Source organism: Vombatus ursinus, unplaced genomic scaffold (assembly GCF_900497805.2).
Source record: "Vombatus ursinus unplaced genomic scaffold, bare-nosed wombat genome assembly UNPS02009770.1, whole genome shotgun sequence".
Lineage (NCBI taxonomy): Eukaryota > Metazoa > Chordata > Mammalia > Diprotodontia > Vombatidae > Vombatus > Vombatus ursinus.
In genome coordinates, this window is record NW_020949548.1 from 12022159 (window position 1) to 12045857 (window position 23699).

The window sequence follows — 23699 nt, forward strand, 5'->3', positions numbered from 1 at the left end:
GGTCCATCACTTCTCTTTGAGGAGGTGTGTAGAATGTATCCTTACTGATCTTCTAGACTTATGATTAGTCATTGCACTGAAGTCTTTTTTAATACCAGAAGGACCAGGCATCTCAACTGATGCAAAAATATTCTAATTTTCCTTTGAAATACAAATTTTCCTCCTACTCTGTCTACTTGCTTTGCTTATGGATTAAAAAAAATGTACCAATTGATGTAGCTTGGTCTTCTGAGGTGTTCCTAAATTTCTGGCCCTGGTATTAAAGTTATTTTTCTTTATAATGTTTTTATTCCTATTTCTTTAAAACTATTGAGCTTCCTATTTAACTAGAAATATTTAAGGAGACTGGATGAAACCTTGTTGATGTCTACAGTAAAAGGGGTTCCTGCATGATGCAGTAGATTGGACCATAGGGTCCTTTTTGTCTGAGAGATTGTATGATTTGACTGGTATTTCCATCCAGGGGAATAGAATCCCACGATTTCAGAGCCGGTGGGAAACTTAGAGACCAACTAGTCCAATCAATACCTGTCAGAACTTCGTTCTACAACATACCTCACATGTGGTCCTTTGCCTTTGCTTAAAGGCCTCAAGTAAGAAGGAGCTGCCTGCCTCGCAAAGGGTGGTCCATTTTACTTTTGGAAAGTTCTAATTCTAAACAGTTTTTTCTTACAAGAAGTCTAAACTACCCTTCATAACTTGCACCCACCTTCGGTTGTCTGTAGACAAGGAAGGCAAGCCTCATGGCTCTTCCACATCTCCCTGCTCAGCTGTGCTCTTCTGGACTTCAAGATCATGTCACCCCATACACACACACTTCCTGAGTTCTTTCTCCTTCCCCTTCAGAGTTTGTTTGTCTGCATAGTTATTCCTTCCACATCCCAACTTTCCCCATCGAGTTTTTGATATGTTGTGGGTCAGCGTAAGAAATTAAATGGGAATTTTGGGGGAGTTTTGCAGAAGCCGCAGATGGCACGTGAAGGCCAGTAGATGATGCAGAAAGAGTTCAGAAACTCAGAAATGCATAAAATATATCTATAGCCTTGTTTAATATCAATATATTTTATCTCTTAATACCATTATAATTCAAACTTCTTCTCTGGCATGATAGGAGGGCCAAAAAATTTTACATAGATTTTCTAGATGACAGGGCACCATGTCCCTAACCCTGGCAATGTGGAAGGGATAACTGTAACGTCTTCCCCTTTTAGACTGTAAGCTTTTTAAAGGCAGCTGCTGAATTTCCTTTTCTTTTCACTGTTGTTGTTGTAGTATTACCAGCCCTTAGCACAGTACCTGGAACATAGCAGATGTTTAATTAATGTTTACTGACTGACCTTCCCATATTTGAAGACAGTTTTCATGTCCCCCTCAAATATCTCTTCTCTAGGATAACACTTCCAGTTCCTTCAACCAGTGTTAAGCCATGAACTCAAAACCCTTCACTATCCTTCTGCCTTCCTCTTCACACTCTCTACCATACCCATATCTCTCTTAAAATATGATGACCAAACATGAACATGATCCTCCAGGTACAGTCTGACCAGGTCAGAGAAAAAGGAATCAGTTGAAAGGAATTATTGTTTTAACTGGTCTTATTTGCTTTTTTCTGTCCCCTCAAAAGTCAGAGCCTTTTCAGCGAAGCTGGTGTTCATTGTTATTCAACAAGTGGGATCTTGCTGACCCCCTAAAAGGTTTGGCTAACTTGGGGGTTACCTAGAAGGGCTAGGTGGTAGGACTTGCTTTGTCATCTGGAAGTAGGCCTGGTCCTATGAGCAGGGCAAAGCCCTAGCTGCTCCAGTTTTGCTCCTGTTATCCAAAGGTTAGTATCTTAGAGACCTTTCTTACTCCTAGCCCACACAACTTGGGTAGTGACTCAGTGATGAGATTCAGCTCATACCTCTTAAAAATTCAACAAGCATTTATTAATCTACTATGAAATGCAAGGTACTTCCTAGGTACTGGGCATGCAAAGACAAAATATAAAATAATCCTTGCCTTCAGGAAGTTTACATTTTACTGGGGTGAAGGAGTGGTAATACAACATTTAAACATATAAATAACTACAATATGAATTGAGTAAGGTGAGTATGCCAATGACCAAGGTTCAGGTAAGAATATGTGGAGAAGGAAGAGCTGGAGTTGAGCCCTAAAGAGTAGGCTAGGGATTGTAAGAGGTGGAGGTGACTAAGGAGTACATTTCGGGCATGAGGGACAGCCTATGCAAAGGCACAAAGGTGAGAGATAGAGCTTCAGTTTTAAGAAATAGCAAGTGTCCCTTTTTGACTGGAATGTAAGGAGTGGGGTACCCAGGAAGCCTCGTGGGTGCTTAATAAAGGCCTGTGGGGAAGGAGAATTGGGCATCTGGGACAACATCTACTTTCCATATTCACCCTATTTACTGAGGCCTTGCACTGCCAATGCTGCTTCTGAGATGTGAGTGATCACTTCATGGAACCTCCATGGCTCCTTTCTTTCTGTATCACTGCAGTTCATAGTTACACTCAATTACATACAAGATGTGCTGGGTGGTTATTATTTAAATAACAAACCACTGCCTGTCTTTATTATGATTTCCTACCTCTCTAATACCACGGGCTGCTGTGGTAACACATGTACCGTGTCGGAAATCCCTAGGCCATCTCTCTAAGTCTTCTCCACTAAATACTTCAGAGCAGATAAATCAGATTTCCAGTCTTAGCTGCTCTGTCTGCAGCATTCAGAGAGCATGCCCAAGAAAGAGCTCTTGGTGGTGCGCCCTTTAAGCCCACTTCTAACTAGAGGCAGCCCTTTAGGCAGGATCAGAAACTCCATGACCTCCCAACCCAGTTAACTCTACCTACAGAGAAGCAGCATGGTGCCATGGGCTAAACATTGAACATGGAATCAGGAGAGCTGATCAGACCCCTGATTCAGCTACATATCACCTCTGTGATCTCAGGCAAGTTGTCTTACTTCTCTAGCACTGGTTTCCTAGAGCACAGGAATGACTATGTCACATTCCCCACCCCTGCCCCTACTCATTAAACTCTAATGGCTCCCTATTGCCTCCAGGATCACATGTAAAATGCTCTGTTTGGCATTTTCAGCTCCTCATAGCTTGGCCCATTCCTTCCTTTTCCAGTCTTCTTACTCTTGACTCATCCTCCAAGATGCAGCTCAACCAGCCTACTTACTACTCCTGCACATGAAATTCCAAGTCCCGTGCCCTTTGCATTCAGTAAATCCCATGCCTAGAACATTCTCGCCCTCACCTCTGTCTCCTGGCTTCCCAGACTTCCTTCAAGAATCAGCTTAAATTCTACCTTCAACAAGAGCCTTTCCCAGGCCTCATCTACCAGTCACCACCACCACTGGTTCCTTCCCATTCATTCTGCATACATGTTAGCATGTTGGCTCCCCCATTAAAATGTGAGCTCCTTGAGGGCAGGGACCATGCTTTTCCCTTTCTCTGCATCCTCAGGCTTAGCACAGGCCTGGCACATAGTAGGTACTTAATACATGTTAACAAAATGACCTCTAAAATAGGGATAATTGTACTAAATACCTCAGGGCTCTTTTAAGGCTCAAATGAAGCACTGTATATAATGTATTTTACAACCCCCTTCTCTTTTTAAAAATATAGTCCAGACAGTGACTTCATGGGATGGAGAGCTCCAGGTTAATAATTCTCTCTACCAGCTTAGCAGCTTCTCTGCCACTTAGAGATTTTCCAGGGGGAACTGAATGGTTATCATGGCATAGTGGATAGGCTGCTAGACTTGGAATTAGGAAGACCTGGGTCACATAGCCTTAAGTTATATAAATCAAGGCTTCTTAAACTTTTTCTAATCAGGACCCTTTTTTGCCTGATAAATTTTTACGGGACCCCAGGTATATAAAATAGGTATACAAATAGGTATATAAAATAGGTATACATTTACTGGTAATAAATAATAAAGAAATTTATTTTAAAACAATTCTTTGGTATATATATAATTTTACCATTCATTAAAGACAAAGGCAAATTTGCATGCTAATGAGATAGATGTGCTTGTTTATTTTTACACAAAGAATTAAATCTTGCAGAATATTTGATACTGTAGTACATAGAGCATCTTCAATGTTTTTCAGAGTTGATCAATATTTGATTTTATAATCAATCGTCAATGCTGAGAATGCCACTTTGCATAAAAACATAGTATAAAATAGCAGAAGTATGTTTAGGGCCATTTCAGAAATTGCTGAAAATTCTGTCCTAATCTCAAGCCAAAATGCATTTAACGATTTTGTGTGTACAGTAAAAACACCGTAATTCATAACATACAGTAGTCTCAAATCTGAGCCTGGGTGTTTCTGGCAATGTTCGTTGGCTTTGTGTGGTGTGAAGGCATGTGCAGCACAAAAAGTGTGTGTTGTGTGTTCCAAACCAAGGCTGTAGTGAAGTTGCTCAATGCAATGTGGGCAAGCACTGCCAGAGTTACCTCAGATTCATTACGTGTTTGATTTTTAATTAATTGTTGGTCATTAATTTTGGTCAATTTTTGGTCATTAATTCATTGTGATCAGAAACCTTTTACTGTCACCAAATTTTTCACGACCCCCACATTCATTTATGGGATCACAACCCACAGTTCAAGAAACACTAATATAAATGTTGTTATTAGTATTGTTAAGTTGTTGTTGTTGTTATTGTTATTGTTCTATGACTACCTACAATAGGCCTCAGGCATAGAGACAGAAAGATACTCAGTACCCCCAAGAATCAGGCCGTGTTAGGAAAAGGATCCATGTATATTTCATCCAAGAACCTAAAGATAAATGTGCCCATTGGGTGGGAGACACCAGTGTAGTGGGAAAGGGTCCTGGATTGGAGCCAGAAGTTTGGCCTAAGTCTCAGATCTGCCACTAATCAGCTGTGTGACCTTGGGTAAGTCACTACCTCTTGGAGCCTTACTTTATTGATCTTCAATTAATTAAATATGTGTTTAACCACCTATTATGTGCCAGGCATTGTATACACTCTGTGATCCATGTGAAAAATAAGGATAATGATTGCTTGGGCTTCCTCTGAGGACTGTTATAAGGATCAGTTGATATAATTATGATGGCCAATATTTAAATACCTCTCCCTCTCCAGTGTGCCTCAGTCCTTTAATGTGTTATCTTCTACTATTAGAGTGTAAGCTCCTTGAGGGAAGGAGCTGTCTTTCTATTGTATTTGTATTTCCAGTGCTTAGTTTAGTGCTTGGCACACAGTAGGCCCTTAATAAATCCCAGCTGGCTGACTGACATTCATTAACATTTCATTCTCAACCACCGTGGGGAATGAGCTTCAATCTGGACTCAAAAAGGATCTGAGTTTGAATCTGACTCTTCCCACCTTGGAGAAAGACCTTAACCTCTCTGGGTCTCAGTTTTCCTCATTCTAATCTAAGGTTCTTGTGCTTTCAAAGATGACTTGGAAAGTCTCCCAGCTCTAAATCTATGGCCCTCCATGGATCCATCACTTCCTACTTTGGGCTAGTTTGGGGCTAGTTACAGCAACCTCTCTGAACCTCAGTCTCCTCATATATGATTTATACATAGTTATTTACATAGTCACTTGTTATATTTCCCCCTATTAGACTCTGAGTTTCTTGAGAGCAGGGACTGTCCTTTGCCTTTTTTTTTTTTAATTTTTGTTTGTTTGTTTGGCAAGGCAATTGGGGTTAAGTGACTTGCCCAGGGTCACACAGCTAGTGTCAAGTGTTTGGTCTGAGACTGGATTTGAACTCAGGTCCTCCTGACTCCAGGGCCGGTGCTCTATCTACTGAGCCACTTAGCTGCCCCTTTGCCTTTCTTTGAATCCTCAGAGCTTAGCACAGAGCCTGGCACATAATAGAAACTTAATAAATGCTTACCATCTGGAGATGAGAGGGATAGACTCAGTTTAATATCTCTTCTAATTCTAGATCTATGATCCTACTTAGAGATGAGGAAATGTGCTCTACCAGCTTAAATACCTCACCTATCATCACATAGGTAGTAAGTATCAGAGGTGGCATTCCAATCTAGGTCTTTCTTCCTGGTTCCCAGTCAGGCATTCTGGCTGCTACCCTGCTCTTCTCTAATGTAGAGAAAAGGTTGGTAAGCCTTAAAGCATCATAGAAATGTCAGTTGTTGTTATATTACATCCCTATAGCACTTTATGGTCACAAAGCACTTTCCTCTACATTACTTATTTAAGGCCCACAACAGCCTTGTGAGGGATGCTGGGTGGGGATTATTTGTCCCTATTTTACAAAGGAGGTTAATGCTTCTCTCTTTAGTCAATAAAGGCTTTCTGGAGGTGGTAGAATTCAGGGCAGGAAGGTTGAGGATATAGAAGGAGGAGGATAACGCTTGCATTAATTGCCAACAATGAGATGAGTTCCAATGGAATGAGCTTGACTACACAGCTCTTCAGATTCTTGAAAATAATAAAATCCTCTCCATCCGCTCTAATGTCCTAAAAGTAACAATAGTTATCCTCCCTACCCCAGTGGAGGAGCTAGAAAACTTAAGTGCCTGTGGTTGAACTCAGGCATTTAAATAGGCTGGTTGATGAAGAATACTCCCTACTCTGCTTCTGCCATTACCTTGGCCAACTAGAGGAGGGAGCATGGTAAGAGTGTTGAACTTGGAATCATGGGAACTGAGTTTAAATTCTAACTCTGACATTTGCTACTTTTTCAATGTTGGACAAGTCACCTAACCTCTCTGGGCCTCAGTTTCCTAATATGTACAAGGAGAGGCTTTGACCAGAAGGCCTATAACATCCCTTTAGGTTCTAAATCTGTGATCTTATCACCCTAAGTCCCTTCCCCTCTCTGGGTGTTAAGTTCCTTAACTGTAAAATTAGGAGGTTGGACTGGGTAATCTCTACCGTCCCTCCCAAACCCACAACTCTGCCTTTCCTGACATATTCTGACGTTTTCTACCTCTCTGGTAGAAAAGTAAATCATGGTTCTAAGCAGGAAGTATTTTCCATCCAAGTTTGCTGTGAATGAAAAACTAGCAGTGCTTGTCAGCTGGCCTCTAGAGTCATAAAGATTGCCCAGGGCTGTGTTGTCTTTGTGGGTGGGTTGTCCCAACCACCCTCAATGGTTTTTCAGGAAGTGCTGAAAGCAAGAATTCACTTTGCACATTATTTCCCCCACAGAACGTAAGCTCCTTGAGGGCAGGGAATGTGTTATGTTTGTATTCCTAATGCCTAACACTGTGTCTGGCATATGCCCAGTAAGTCAAACTACCACAACCTCCACTCACACCCTGATGGAGAAAGCTCAGGAGCCTAATTCCCAAAACCCTCCAAATCATTGTCCCTGCTTCCTTCCTGGTCTCCACAATCGTTATTGCAGGGAGCCACCCCTGTGGAAAAGGGGGTCAGTCATTCTTATGAATTGCTATCAATAGGTTAACCGGGAATGACATTAAAGAAGATGCATTGACATCTGCTTTGCTTCTCTACACTAAGGACCGTAGGGCCTTTCCATCTGGCTTGCAACTGAATTATCCTATATGTGTTGTCTCCTCCAATTAGAATTTGAGCTCTTTGAGGACAAGGCTTGTCTTGCTTTTGCATTTGTAACCCTAGGCTTAGCTTACTGCTTTGGATGTGGTAAGTACTAAATAAATGCTATTTTCATATTTTCAAGAATCTTTGCTGGCTTACATGCTCAACTGATTGATTGGTTGAAGGGAACAGGTCCTTAAGAAGACAAGGTTTGATGGAAAGATCCCTGGCCTGGGAGTCAGGAGATCTTCTTTTAAGTCACTTTCCCCCTCTGGACCTGATTTTCCTCTTTTGTCTCATAAGTTGCTTCCTGATCATCTACAATCCCTTAATCTTTGAGTTTGAAAGGGAGGGTTCTCTGTCCCACTGAAAGTATTTTTTTTTTAAATCCAAGGTCTCCAACATTCATTCTTTTATATTGTGGTGGTGTGTTCCTGGATATGGGACTTGTAAGGACCTTGGAGAGAGATCATTGCAACCTACCTTTTCATTTTACAGAGGAAGAAGGTGAAGCCCAGAGAAAGAAAGTGATTTCTCTCATTGTTCCTTTGGCTGCAAAGGGGAATGGATGCTATCAAACTCAATTCTCCCTCTGTGTATCACTGCCTTCCAGAATGTGTATTACACGAGCAGTCAGCAGCTCCAGCTAGGCGTCCTGAGTCCCACTGTCGATGATGACGACAACAGGTGCCTGGTGGATGTGAACAGTCGGCCACGGCTCATCGAATGCAGTTATGCCAAAGCCAAAAGAATGAAGCTTCACTGGCACTTTTCTCAGGTAATATCCCTTCCCAACCACTGCCCTTGACGTATCCTAGGTTCTTTGGGAACTGAGTTTCACCCCCTGACCAACAGGACACCTAAGTACATCCAAGCTGGTCGATACTCTTGGCCCCTTCTCAGAGCCCCAGAGAATGAAAAGACTTACCCAGGAAGACTAGAAGGGGAATAGGCATGGGAGGTTATACAATGGTGGTCCTCGGCATGAGGTTTAACGGACTGGCCAAATGAGTGATTATATGGCAACCCAGCAACTCCATTAGAGAGAAAAAAGGAGAAAGCCCATGCCTAAGATTTATATGTTAAAAATTAATTTATTATCAGATAGTCTTTACTGCTGTCCAGAGGCCAGTACACCACCCCAGAAAGGGGGTGCTGTGGTCCCCCAGTTTGCCTCCAGATTGTGGTTATGATGTGACAGCTTCCCCTCCTTTCTCCTTTGTGCAAGATAAGTGCCATCTCTCACCTATGTTAGGCTTCTTCCTTCCTTTCAGTGTTTCCAAGATAGTACTAGTGGGAAATGAGGTATCATCTATTACCTTCAACCAAATCTACACTTTGGGATCTTTGAGAAAAGTAATTTGTTGAGTGGCATGAGATTGTCAAACTCAAACATTCCCCAGTTTACTCAAGATTGTGTAGCAAAGGAGTTTTGGACGATCTTAGCTATGAACCATTTGGGTCCAGGTGGACACATCTTATGTAATTGTCATTGGAGACACAGGGGAAGACCTTCTCAGCTGGTTTTTGGAGTGAAAGAGAAAATAAGAAATAATAATACGTACCATTTAAATAATGGTTCAAGTTTTACAAAGTGCTTTTCATGTTATCTCACTTGATCCCAAACAGCCTAGTGAGGTAGATGCTCTTATTATCTCCATTTTACAGATGGGAAAACAGAGGCAGAGAGAGATGAAATGTCTTGGCCAAGATTACATTATTAAGTGTCTGAAGGAGGCTTTGAACTCCGGCTTCCTGACTCTATGCCACCTAGTCATCCCAACAAACAAATAAAATGGTATAGTTATACAGGACAGTTGCCAGTTGTAAATTTCCTGGTTAGTGCCAATAGGATCCTCAAGAAAAGATCCAAAGCCTTAGAGAGAAGTTGATGGTTTTTCTTCCCTTGAGAGTCTCTATATGAATGCTAACTCAGAGTCTCTAAGGCACAGGGAATAAACCGCTAATGCACAAAGATCCTAACAAGAGGAGAAAGGCCTTCATTATTAATATAGCGACATCTAAATGCATGTAGGCATGTATATATTTTCTAGCAAGGAAGATCAATTCATTTACATTCCAGAGAGTGAGGAAGGAAGCACTTGCACTTTCAAATTGTAAGAAGTGAAACCATATCCTTATATACATAATGAAAAGGGTCAAAGAAACCGCAACCCAGACATTATGGTTTAAGGGACCCTACAGCAATGCTCCTGTATTTAGTTTTTCTTTACCAACACAACAGATAAAGGATTCTTAACTCTTTTTGGTTTTTGTATTCCTTTGGCAGTCCATGGACCCCTTCCCAGAATAAAAATTTTAAATGTAAAAATAAAATAATACAAGATATATAGTAAAGGAAACCAATTTTTAGTGAAAATAAAAATGTAGTTTTTCCCATCTAAGTTCATGGACCCCTTGAAACCTATCCACAGACACTCTTGGGAGTCCATGGACCCCAGGTTAAGAACCTGGATTATCCTTGGGCCTGTATTTCATGGTGTGTGTGTCCAAAGCCTGATGGGAGTGGCTGGATCAGGAAGCTTGGCAAACCTTGATCATAGTTATCTGGGGACATTACCGCCAAGAAGAGGCAGGGGACACCTGCCCCCAATCCCCCCCCCAAATAAACAAAAACAAACAAGCATACAAACCAATTAGTGTCAGTTAAGAATTATAGAATCAAGTCGAGTCAGATAAACAACGAGCTCCCTAATACATCAACTTTGACTTCCTAATCCCCTTGGCATTCCCTTGGGTCTGAATAACACCACCACCACCACCACCACCACCACCACCACCACCATCACCATTACCACCACCACCACCACCACCACCATCACCATCACCACCACCACCACCACCACCATCACCATCACCATCACCACCACCGCCATCATCAGCCCATCACCATCACCACCACCCCTTGCACCTATTCTTCCTTCCCATCTTAGCCCAAGGATCTTGGTATGTTGCAGATGACCAGGTACAAACCTTGCCTAGATTTTCAGCACATCTTACTGTCCACCTAACACTGCCTCCTCTGCTCCAGATAGAGATGCCCTTCCCCTTCCCCAAGGGACTGCCTAACCATCAATATCTTCCAGCCTTTTCCAGGCAAGACATGATCCATGGCCCAAACTCCAATGGTCCTGTGGGCTCGGGTTTCTTCCTGATTGAGTCACATGAACATAAGCAGCCTGCATCTCCTTCCTGCTGGATCAAAGGACTTACAACTATAAATTCTTAATTTTCTAGATGAAAATTGGCAAAGCAAGGATATGAACTCATGTTCTATGATGCTGAGGTCAGGGTTTTTCCTCTCTATATGTGAGCCTGTTCACTTAGACCATCCAAAGTGCCAGGCAGAACCATCAGGTTGTACATGTGAGATTCCAAATGCACAAACCTGTAGGCTTGGGAGCAATGTTACCATTGACTGAAATATCTCAGACCAGGGAATCCATTGCTCTCTTATTTCTGTCCTAGAACCTCAGAAAGTATCCAGTGAAGGTGGTATCTGAACAGGAATCCCTCCTACAATAGTCTTGTCAAGTAGTCATCTGGTCTTTGCTTGAATGGAAATAGAATGATACAATGGAAAAACCCTGACTGGGGTCAAAGGACCTGGCTTCAAATCCTACCTTTGAGCACTGGATTTGAAGTCACAGGACCTGAGTTCAAACTACAGCTTTGAGTCTTTCTTCCTTTATGACCTTGGGCAAGTCACTTAGTCACAAGGCAAGTCATGACCTTGGGCAAGTCACAAGGACTCAGTTTCATCATCTGAAAGATGAGGGGGTTGGGCTAGATGGCTTCTGAGGTCACTTCCAACTCTATGTCTATGGTCCCTGGGTTTCTAGTGCTGGGAAATCCTATTCTATATTCTTGGACAGCTCTAGTTGTTAGTATGTTTTTTTTTCTTTTATTGAGCCCAAATCTACTTCTAGAATCATTTATACAGACCAGAAAGGAATTTTAGAGGTTATCTAGTTCAGCCCTTCATTTTACAGAAGGTAAAACTGAAGTCCAGAGAGTGATTTGCCCAAGATCACATAGCAAGGAAAGGATAGGATTTGAACCCAAGTCCTGCCAACCGTAAATCCAGTGCTTTCCCTCCCATGGTAACATGTTGCTTATCTATAGTTTCTAATCATTATTTCATCCACGTAAAGACAGATATTTCATCTCCCCAAGGCTTTTCTTTTCCAAGCTAAACATCCCTAGTTGCCTCAACTCCTCTTTCTTTCTATGTCATAGGATATGTGCTGCTGTTTAAGGGTCAGAAGACCCACAACATGTTTGGTGCCAGACAGAACATGATGAACATAGACACAAAATACCATGTAATTATAGAACTGGGGGTGCAGAGGATATCTCATCCATCCCTCTCCTTCCAGGCCAAACAACCCTTCTAATGTATTCCAGATAAACAGGAATATCTCCAGTGTGGAAAGGCTGCTTGAAGAGGGCTTTTCACATCCTTCTCTTGAGTTCCCCATACATAGTGTCCCACCTCTGGCAAGTGCCAGGACTATAAATCCAGATACAAACACACATACAAAACTTATACATAGATTTCTATTTTAATGTTCTTTCCCCTAATAAAATGTAAGTTCCTCGAAGGTAGAGGCTATTTGATTTTTACCTTTGTATTCCTAGTGCCTAAGGCAGGGTCTGATACATAGTAGGTGCTTAATAAAAGCTTGTTGGTGATTGGCTCAATTCTGTTCATCTAAAGACCTACTGAGTGTGTAACACTATGCTAGCAGATGGTAGTCCTCCAAGCCTTTGGACTTAATTATAGTATCATAGGTAGCAGAATGCCCTGGGATGAGCGTAGTAGGACTCAGAGTGAGGAGACTTCGGCTCAAGTCCCAGCTATGATATTTATTACCTGCATGGCCCCACACAAGTTCACTTCCCCTCAATGAATATAATTTTCTTCATCCGGGGATAATAAAATGCTTTGTAACCATTACTATAAAAAAATCAGGGGCTATGTCTTTGTTTCTCTGAGCCCATGAAAGGGGTAGGACAGAATCCCTTGGGCCCTTCTTCTTCCCTGGGCTCCTCAGGTAAGCATATCTGTGTCTTTAACTGTATTTAATGGTGCTAATTAGGATGGGCTCACATGCCAAAGCCTGGGGGCCAAGAGTACTGGCCACGTTTTCTTCTGAGGACACTTAAAGACAAAGTCTCAAGTGGCACCTGATCCCCCTGGCATCACTCTAGGGCGCAGGTGGAAGGTTGAAGGGTGTCCATTGCCCTCTGGGCATCTCCAGCCTCCCTGCTCTGGGCAGTATCACTGGAGAGGAACAGAATTCTTTCTAGTTAAGAAAAACAGACATTTCTACTTCCCGGCTGTTGCTAAGGGCAGCAGAACTTCCTGATGTGGGAGATGGGATTTCAGTGGCTGAGCTGATTCCTACCCTGCTGACTCTGTGTATCGAGTTACAGACTCCCTCCCAAAGCTTATGAATTCAGGGATGCTACAGTGAGCTTTTCTCTGTGAAAGCCTATCAGAAATGCCTACTGATGTCTACCAGATCATATCCTCACTGATAGTATTGTCACAGCCTTCTGCAAATTTCCCATGGATTTCCTCAGCCTTTCCAAAATGTTGTTCCCATCTGTTACCTAACATGAGAAAGTAAGCGGGGCCCCAAGCAGGAGGAAAAATGCCAGGCAGCCAGTGTGCTGATGCAAATGTAGCCCTGAGCCCTGCTCGTGGTAGACCATTGCAATCAATCAACGCGCATAAATTAAGCACCTATTACGTGCCAAGCACTGTGTACAAAGATAAGAATGAAAAATTCCCTGTCCACAAGGAACTGGCTCCTAACTGGCCTCCTGTTCTCCTGGGTGATGCTTCCAAACTAATTCCATCATTCCTTTCCTCTAAAACCTTCAGTGGCTTCCAACTATCTATTTGGTGGTCAGGGAAGTCTTCTCCTAGGAGTTAGCACCTGAACTGGGCTAACAATGAAGCAACCTAAGAATTCTAAGAGGCCAAAATGAGGAAGGAATGTAAAGACAGACAGATGGTGCAATGGATTGTGTGAGATCTGGAGCAGGAAGACTTGAGTTCAGATCCTGCCTTAAACATTTATTAGGTGAACACATGACCTTGGGTAAGTTACTAACCTCTCTTTGCCTTGGCTTCCTTATCTGCAAATTGGGGGTTTAGCATATGGGGCAGCTAAGTGTCTCAGTGAATAAAGTGCCAGGCCTAGAATCAGGAAAACTCATCTTACTGAGTTCAAATCTGGCCTCAGACCACTTACTAGCTGTGTGACCCTGGGCAAGTCACTTGACCCTGTTTTGCCTCATTTCTTCATCTGTAGAAAAGGAGCTGAAGAAGGAGATAGAAAACCACTTTGGTATCTTTGACACAAAAACTCCAAATGGAGTCACAAAGAGTTGGACACAACTGAAAAATGACTGAACAATAACAAACTAGCACTTACATCGAAAGGCTGTTGTGAGAATCCAATGATGTACATTATATAAATATTAAAGCACCATAAATGCTAGCTATCATTCAAGGCATGGGGATAGTCTGGCCAAAGGCAGGCAAGCAGAAATGGGATGCTGAATTTGAAGAAAAGCTCATAGCCCAGTTTGACTGAAGCAAAGATTGAAGAAGATTCATGTGAAATAAGTCGAAAAATCGGTAGAAACCTGACTGTAAAGGGTTTCAAATGCTAGGCTGAGACTGTCCTTGATCCTAGGAGCAATAGGAGACGCTAAAACCTCCTGAGCAGAGCAGTCAAAACTATTCAGATCTACAGCTTATCTTGAGGCACTTAGGAGGAAACACAATGTACACACAAAGCACTATGTTACGTGGCAGGATGTAAGAAGTGCAAAGGAAAAACCAGAAGTGTAGGACAAATGGGAGAAGGGGAAGACCACTTTGAGCCTTCCTGGAGTCAGGTGCATGTGAACCAGGCCTTGAAGGAAGGGAGGGATTTTGATAGGCAGAGGGCTGCCCATGCTAAACAACAAGAATAGTGTAAGCAAGGGCATGATGACAGGAAAGGGTAGGATGACACGTAGGGAAGGCAAATAGCCCATTTGAGAATGAATAGTGCACAGAGGGAATAGTGTGAGAGAAAGCTGGAAAGAAAGGTCAAAGTCAGCTTTCAGGGGGTCTGGAATACCAGGATCAGGTGGTAATAGGAAGCCACTGAAGGCTCTTGAGTAGAGGAGTGGTGTGATCAGAGCTATGCATTAGAAAGATTACCCAGGATAGGATGAAGGATGAAGATCCTGGCCCTATAACTTCACCAATGTATGACCTTGGGTAACTCTAGGTTTGAATGTCTTTGTAAAAGGAGTAGGTTGGGCTAAGTAATCTTGAAGATCCTTTCTACCTCCAAATTTTATGATCCTGTTTTCTTAAGATTGGTGAAAGTAGAAATTCCAGTCATCACTACCCATAAGGTAGCTGTTCCAATGGTCCAAGTTGGAGGGAGAGAAGGACTGGACCGGACTTAGGGTCAGAAAAATAGAGAGAAGAGGGTAAATGCAGAAGAGATTATGGAGAAAAACTCAACAAGGCAACTCAGCAAGTGATTGGATGTAGGGGTGGGAAGAGGGTGGAATCAAAGAGGACGCTAAGATTTTGAGCCTGAGTGGCTAGGAAGATGGCGGTATCACCAATAGGAATGGGTAGATTTGGAGACAATATGCATTTAGTGGGGAGGAGGATGAATTCAGTCTGGGATACATCAAGTTCAAGATCCAGCAAGCAACTGGGAATGTGAGATGATGTTCAGGGATGGAGGCATAGATTCAGGACTCGTCTGTGTAGAGGTCATCATTGGAGTTGGGGGAACAGGTGAGATCAACAAGGGAAACAATGGAGATAGAAGAATAGAGGATCCTGCCTCACACACCTTTACACCTCCCCGAGTCCAAGAGCAGCACGTTGCACTTGGCAACTTCATGGTAAATATCATAGAATTGTAGGATCATAGATTTAGAGCTGGAAGGAAAATTAGAAACCTTTACATTGGATCTTCTCCTCCCCCCTCTCAAATTGCAAATGAAGAAACTGAGACACAGAAATTAAGTGGATTACTTGCCTAGGGTCACCAAAAAAAAAAAAGTAAGCATCTAAGTCAGGATTTGAGCCCAGGTCTTCCTAATTTCAAGTCCAGGGCTTTATCAACTATACCACCTGAATGTGAATTGAATTCAATTAAATTCAATAGGTAGAGCTAAAGCAAGGCTTGGGAATTAAGTGTAGATTTTATTCATCACTGCTTCCTTGGTTCATCTTGGATAATCAGAAATTTACTATCTCTGATCCTATGGGTATGTGATTGCCCACGTGCACAGATGTGACTATGATGCTTAATGCTGTTTGGAATTCTGGGTCTACAATTGTATGTGAGGAACTCTCAATCCATGAAGAGCTTTGAGTAAGCATTTCCCAATGGAGGAAGATACAGATAGATTAGATAGAGAGATGATAGGTTGATAGGTAGGTAGATAGACAGATAGATAGATAGATAGATAGATAGATAGATAGATAGATAGATAGATAGATAGATTGATAGATAGATAGATAGATAATCCCCATTTTATAGATGAGAAAACTGAGCCTGGGAGAGGCCAAGTGATTTGCCCAGGGTCATACAGCTAGTAAGCATCTGAGACAAGATTTGCACTAACAATGAACCTGGCTTCTGAACCTGAGCCCATGTTGGGAACAGAGACAGAAAACATGCGGGGATATTTGTAGAATATTTCTCTAGCCTGGGCTAGGACATGTGTGAAATATTTCACTGACCTTGCAAATGTGAAAGACTCATGATACCAGGAAACCCTGACTCAGGAAGCTGTGGGGAGACACCAGCATTGGTGCCAGCTTGGAAGCAGAACGCTACTCAGGAATTGGATTGGAAGCCTGGGAACTTCTCCCCAGGGAAGCAAGCTTGGCCACAGGGAGGGGCTGGGATTAGAGGGTCGCAAGATGCAAGTTTGTGCTGCCCTCTTTGCCTAGGGGCGGGCATTTAAGCAGGCATCCATCCAGCTGCACGATGTCTGTGTGCCTTCTCAGCCTATGTGCTGCTCCCCACCTGGCCTGGCCTCCAGGGCTTGTGGGGGTGGCCACCATGTCTGTCTCTTCCTTCCTGATGCCATTCCCTGACTGGCCTCTAAGGGTTCTCTTGCCGCTCTCAGACTTTCTGAGCCTAGGTTTGGACGTGCCCTCCTCCCCTTCATTTACCGAGGTAGGCTTAGGCTCTTCAAGTGACTTTGCCAGCAGCTTAGGGAAAGACGGGGAAATAACACAATCTCAGAGCACAGCATGGAGCTCCAGAGCCCATGATGAGTTTTGCTTTCTTGAGCAAATTCCAGCTTCTCCGTGCTAGTCAGCTCTGCCAATTTTTCATGAGGACACAGGAAATCTTTGTCTCCTTGGACATTTTGCTGGCATCTTCTGCTTTGTGATGCCTACCAACCTGTTCCCCAACATATAAAAATGCAACAATACCCCAGAGCCAAGCCCTGATCTCTGGGTACAGGCACACACAAACACACATGAGTATGCACACACGAGTAGCCATATATACAAGAAGGACAGCCCAATTCACCCTTGGCATTCATCAGCAAACACTAAGGGATGTCCTTGTAGAAGGAGAATGAGATTTGTTCTTTTGGGGCCCAGAGGGCAGACCTAGAGGAATGAGGACAACTGCAGAGGGATGTGAGGGAAAATCTAACTCACCAGTCAAGCTGTCCACAAACGCAGTGGGCTGCCCCAGGCTCCCTGTCATGGGAGGTTGAAAGTGAAGGCATGAATGATGGTAAATGTTACAGAGAAGATTCTTATTCAAAGGCAGGAAGAAATAGATGACCTCTGAGGTTCCTCCCACAGCTGAGAGATTTGGCAATACAGTCATGGAAATAAATGCACACACAGGGGCACATAGACTGGCATGCACATGGAGAAAATAATAATAGCTACCATTTATATAGTGGTTTAAGGTTTGTAAAGAGCTTTGTGTTGATTAGCTTGCTTGATTAGTGTATTTGAGATATACATGTGCACACGGACTTGTGTAAACATGAATAAGTCATGTGCAAACACAGAGGGAGATTGGCATACAAAATTTGGGTCCCAAAAGCCTTAGTGCAATTTTAAGCTTTGAGAGCACAAAACTGCACTAAGACTTTTCGGACACCCTCTTTATGCAAATACACACAGAGGGAGGTTATGTATAATGGATAAATGCCAGACTTGGAGTCAGGAGGACTGGGGTTCACATCCTGCCACACCAACTTCCTAGTTATATGACCCTAGGCAAGTCACTTTACCTCTCAGCCTCAGTTTCCTCATCTGCCAAATAAGGGTAATAAAAGCACCTAACACACAGTATTGTTGTGAGGCTGCGATGAAATAATGTGGGTAAAGCACCTTTTAAACTTTAAAGCCCTACATAAGTTCTGACTGTATATATACAGACACATGCTTCTCAACGAGCATGGAAATAGTCCTCTGCCGGCCCCTTTCTGTCCTTTCCCTTTCCTAGTCAGGTTCCCAGAATCACCAATGATGGCAAACATCTTCATTAGACCCATCCTTTGTAGGAGTGATTGTGTGTCCTTGTGTGTGTGTCCATCCACGAGTATCTTTGTGTAGGGAGCAAGCTGTGTATGTGGGTTCCAGAGCGATAGCACCTTGTAGAATCCCCAGGGTGTGATGCGATGATTCATGAGCAGCATAATCCCTACAACCAACAGAGACCTGGATTTAGGTATGATAAGATCACCTATCAGAACCCAAGGGGATTCTGGAGATGGAGTCCAAGTTTCAGATGAGGACGAGGAGGCAGTGATGTTGTCCAGAAAGTGGAAACATCAGGAAGGGACCTTAGAAGCCATTAAGTCTAACCCCTGATTGTGCAGATGAAGAAAATGAGAGATTAAATGACTTGTCCAAGGTCTCACAACTAGCAAGTATCTAAGGGGAGATTTGAACTCATGTCATCATGATTTCAAATGTCCAATGCTCTATCTACTACATCATGCTGTTAGTATGTATGTTCTGGTATAAACCAGAACAAACTTCTGACTCCCCCCCCAGACCTTCACCCTGCCCTCTACCTCACCCTGCCTCCTGTGAAAAGAATGGCAGTCTCGCGTAATAGAATAGTTTTCTCCTGATTCCCAAAGGACTTTCATTTGTGTTATTTAATTTCATTGCAGAAACAATTCCAATCGTATTCACCAATCTGGCTTCCCCAGATTGCCAAAGAGGTATGTAGGCTTCCCCAAACTGCTCAAGGGGTCTTTAGACTTCTAGACCATCAAAGATCTATAACACAAAAAAGGTTAAGAATACCTGGACTAGGATGAGTGCCCCAGCTGAGATTAGTTCAAAGGATTCTAGGTACTGGAAACAGACTTCCAAACAGCATGGTTCATTCGTGATTTTGGATTAAGTAATTCTGATCGAAGCCTGGGAGGTAGACCTTATACCTGCTAGAAAGGATCCCCTTTAATAAAGGATCAGAAATTAAAGTGGGTTGGGACTGAGAATATAACTTATATTTAGGAGCTAAGCAGGAATTTGTAACTAAGCTGTGTACTCACATTTGGGCAATCAGTCTAGTTTGTCTCCAGACACACCTCAAACTTGTTGTGAGGTTTATCCTGCCCTTTGCTTCCAAGTATTATGGTTTGTTGTATAAACGGAGACTGCACGAGGCTACACATGGCAACCAGTCCAGGAAGGAAGCTCCCAGCATGAAGGAAGCAACTGTCCTGGGAAATGCTCTCTTCCAGCTCTGTTACCATGGACAGTTCAGATCCACATCTGCCAAGCTGCCTGATGCCTTTACCAAATTTAATTAAGTTCAGTAACTGTGTTAAGCATTAAGAGTTCTGTGCTGGCAACTGGGAGAGATAACAAAGATGAAATGAGACAGGGTCCCTGAGAATGATGCAGCAGCATAGGAAGAGCAAGGCATTTGGAGACAGACGGACTGGGTTCAAATCCCATCTCTTCTAGTGACTACATGTATGACCTTGGGGAAATCGCTTAATATCTCCGGGCCTCAGTTTCCTTTTTTTGGTACAATGAAGAGTTGAATTGGGTAGTTTCTAAGGTCCTTTTTGGCTTTAAATCTAGGCTGTTATGCCCCCTGTTCTCATGGAACTTATAGTCTAATGGGAAATTGAGACATATACATAAATATTTAAAAAGTAGAATTATAGTGGGGATAAAATGAGTTATCACATGTGAAAGTTCTTCAGAAATGTAAAAAATGATACTGAATTATTAAAGAAATTTCTCACATTATCTCATTTGATCTTCAGTGTGAGAAAGAGACAGTAATGTGTGCATTATTATTCCCATTTTACAGATGAGGAAACTGAGACTCAGGTGAGTGAAGTAATTGGAGCTGAGACTTGAATCCAGGTCTTCTAATGCAAAATATATTGTTCTTTCTACCTCACTACACTGCTTAAAGCTAGTATCTCTGAGTATTGTTTCCAGGAGCTCCCAATCAACCAAGACTTGGCTGCCCTCCGCCAGTCTCTGAGTTGATCGCAGTTAACCCTTCACTTCTAGTTACCCTGTGGCAGGGCTCTAAGGCCATCCCAGATTGCCACTGTCTGGTCAGGACTTGAACTTTGTGTCAGTTCATTGGGATCCCAGGATCATACATTTAGAGGTAGTAGGGATCTTCAAAGCCATTGTCTAGCTGCTTTATTTTACAAATGAAGAAACTAAGACCCAGAGAGTTCTCACAGTAAAGAACAGAACCAGATTTAAACCTCAGGCTCCAAGTCTAATGTTCTCTCTCCTATGCTACAACAGAGAAACAAAAAATGTGGTCAATTATATGATACTCAACAATGTGTTGGGGGACCCAACTGGAGTTTATCATTCTGTTACTGATGCTGAAAATCTGGAGTTGGTCATGCCATTATCCTGGCATATTCTGGTCCATGACTTCAGGGTCCTACAATCCTCTAAAGTCTTCATCTCTGGAGGCATCGGCTGGGCCCTTCCAGGCAAAAATAAATGACATGCCAAGCTCATGAAAAAAACATAGAGGCAGAGGAATGACCAGGAGAGCTAATTAATGTGTGTATGGAATAACAGTAGGCATTGAGATCCCTGGACTTGAGCAGTTTATAAAGTCAGATGGGTTAAATCCCACATCTGACGATTACTGCCTCTGTAACCTTGGGCTACTCACTTAACTTTCCTTCTAGCTCTGAATCTGCAATCCTATGATTATATGAATTAAACTTCAACCACATACTTGAACTATGACCTCATATTGATATCTCCCTATGCTAGTGATGGCTAAAAAACAAAGGGGTATGGATAGGGGTGGGGGAGGGTGGAAGATGAGCAGCACAGGATCCCTATGAGAAAATGAGAGCAATGTCACTATGGGTGGCCATTTCAGTGCATTCCTCACTTCGAGCCAAATCTCCAGTGCCCCCTGTACAGCTCATCCATCAGCTGCTAGGAGGTGGGGTTGCTTGATTATTTCCACTCCCCAAGGCACCATGAGCTGCCCTGCTAGGAGGCACCAGCTCTGTTGCCTGTAGGCAAAAAAAGGCCCATCATAGTAAAAATAGTAACTGTCAATATGACGATCTACTGCCAGATTTCATCGAGTAAGAGCTAATTAAAATGTCTTGTGCCCAATATAGGCATCATTAGAGGTGGACAGCAAGTTCTAAGTGTCTAACATTGAGGCAGTGAACAGTTTTGTGTGTCCAAACCCATCCCTGCAGCCCTTTCATCACACTTCTCTTATATCTGGGCTCTCATCAGACTAATTCTTAAACCAAAGAATCCACCCCCACTCTCACACCACTGGCAAGAGTCAGTGGAGAAAGAGGCCAAGGAGGTATAATGAAAAGGACCTTGGTCTTGAAATTAAAAGACTTGGATAAGGCCTGTCTTCTCCACTGCTCAGCTAGATATCCAAAAGCAAATCATTCCCTGTTTCTGAGCCTCAGTTTCCTCCTCCATTTAATGGGAATAATAAAACTTACACTACCTTACTCACAAGGTTGTTGCAAGGAAGGCACTTTGTGACCCATAAAGCACTATGGACAAGGCAGATGTTTTTATTCAAAGTTTCTAGCATTGAGATAGAAATGTTTATGTTAAGTGGCTTCTTGGCACACATCTCTCAGTTGTCCACTTTGGTAGGTCAGTGGTTCAATCATTTCTCTAGTTAGCAGCTCTAGTGTTGTCCTTCCTCTCCCCATCACCACCACCACCACCATAGACCATAAGCTCCTGGAGGGCAGTGGCTGTTAAGATTTTGTGTTTGTATCCTTGGCATCTAATACATAGCATGTTTAATGAATGTTTGTTGAATTGAACTGAGTCCTCTCAATTCACTGGATCTGGAGTCAGAGGATGTGGTTCTAATTTCATGTCTGACAATTACTATATGTGTGTCTTTGGGGAAGTTGCCTAACTCCCTATGAGCCTCAGTTTCCCCATCTGTAAAATTAAGGATCTTCCCCAGTGATCAACTTTCACATAATTTTCAGGTTAGGTGCTACATTGAGAGGGAATGTTAACAGCCTAAGACCATCTTCCTTCATAAGCTATTCTTTAACATGCTAAATAAATCTTGGGGATCCAAAGTAAAAGCAAAACAGTCCCTACCCTCAAGGAGCTTACCTTCTAATGAAAGAGAAACCATGCACATCAATAACAGTACATAAGATACATATAAAGTAGATACAAGTTAATAACCATAGCATGGTCACAGTTGAAGTCGATTTGTATCCCCATTTAACTTCAGCAAGTCCATGGGTTCAAATACACTATGATAAAATGGGAAAAGCACAGGACCTAGAAAATAGAGTCCCAAGTCTAGGCTCCACCACTAATTGGCTGTGTGACTCAGGGCTACTCGCTCCTCCTCTCTGGGTCTGTTTCTTCACATGGACAATGAAAGGACAGCACCATATAATCTCTTAGTCTCTTCTACCCCCAAAAAATACATATAAATCTATGTAAGCATTAGTTTTGAAAAAGTTGAGTCCCATGAGAGAAGGACCTCCAGAAATAACAAGTAGCAGAAGACAACATGTCCTTTGCTCCTTGCTGAGTGAACACACCTATGCCTTGTCCCAACTCTGGCTCTACTCTGTCCCTGAAAGGGACATGAAGGGCACTTGACCCCTCCCCCCCTTCCTAGTCTCTTCCTTTTCTTAGAACACTGTAATGAAAGTAGCCTGGCATTAATGATAGCAATCTTCATGCTGGGAAGATTCCCAACATTTTAGCATTTTTCCAATTAGCATATTTCTAATCAGAAGGCCTCTCATCCCATTGGTAGCCATGTCCTTGCCCATGCTACTGAAATAGACTTCCAAAAAAAACATTTCACATTTTCACTTAAAAAAAAAGCCTTAATTTAGAGAACCAATGCAGCCTGGCTCGCCTGTTATTAAAGAATTAAAGTATGTAGTGTTTTGCATAATGAAAAATAATCAATATTTATTAAAAACCCAGAATGCTTCTGCAAGTCATTGCCCACTGCTAGCTGTTGCTAAGACTGGTAAGGGGCAGAGGACGTGTCGAGCATTATGTAAGTATGGCACTGGAGCTAATTTCCTAGTAACAGGTTTTAATCCTGGCAAATTACATGGAGATCCTACTAAGTTGGATATTCCTGTGCACAAGTTGGGACAAAAAGAGCTTTTAATGGGTGCATTTCAAGCTTTCTCTCAAGTTTCACATTATGCATTATTTACCCTCTGGAGGACCACATTTAAACTCCAGAGACACTCATGTTGAATTAATTTAAGGTAATCTAGTGCAATTCTCCCAGCTTTCCTTACAAAGCAGATATGCATTTGCATATCTTAGCGTAGCATCTCCTACACTGATTTTATTTTTAACAAATAAAAAGGATTGGGGTTTTTTTTGTTGTTTTGTTTTGTTTCTTGTCTTGTGTTTTTGCAAACCCCTCTAAGCTTCTTGTCTGTACTGTAAGTTGAGCCATGGAAATGTCAAATATTGACACTAAAAAGTCACATTTGATGAAAAAAATCTCTCTGTGACTCATGTGCAAGGCTCTACAAAATGATTTGGGGGAGGCTATGTGTACCAAGCAGCTGCCCAAGATTATTCCTAATGGTAAGGGTATTCATTAGTTGTTGACAACAACAA

At 42.5% G+C, this 23699-nt stretch overlaps 1 protein-coding gene across 5 annotated transcripts in view; it reads left to right on the top strand.

Annotated features, from left to right (window-relative positions):
- GALNT18 (polypeptide N-acetylgalactosaminyltransferase 18) overlaps positions 1 to 23699 on the top strand; it is a 460219-nt gene that overhangs the window by 416124 nt on the left and 20396 nt on the right. For 4 of the 5 annotated variants that reach the window (XM_027852665.1, XM_027852669.1, XM_027852667.1 and 1 more), the window contains one exon: positions 8130 to 8294. In XM_027852665.1, the coding sequence (XP_027708466.1) occupies positions 8130 to 8294 (165 nt within the window). Of the gene's footprint in view, positions 1 to 8129; positions 8295 to 10623; positions 10705 to 23699 lie in introns of those variants that run through there. The other variant, XM_027852668.1, reaches the window with a different exon arrangement.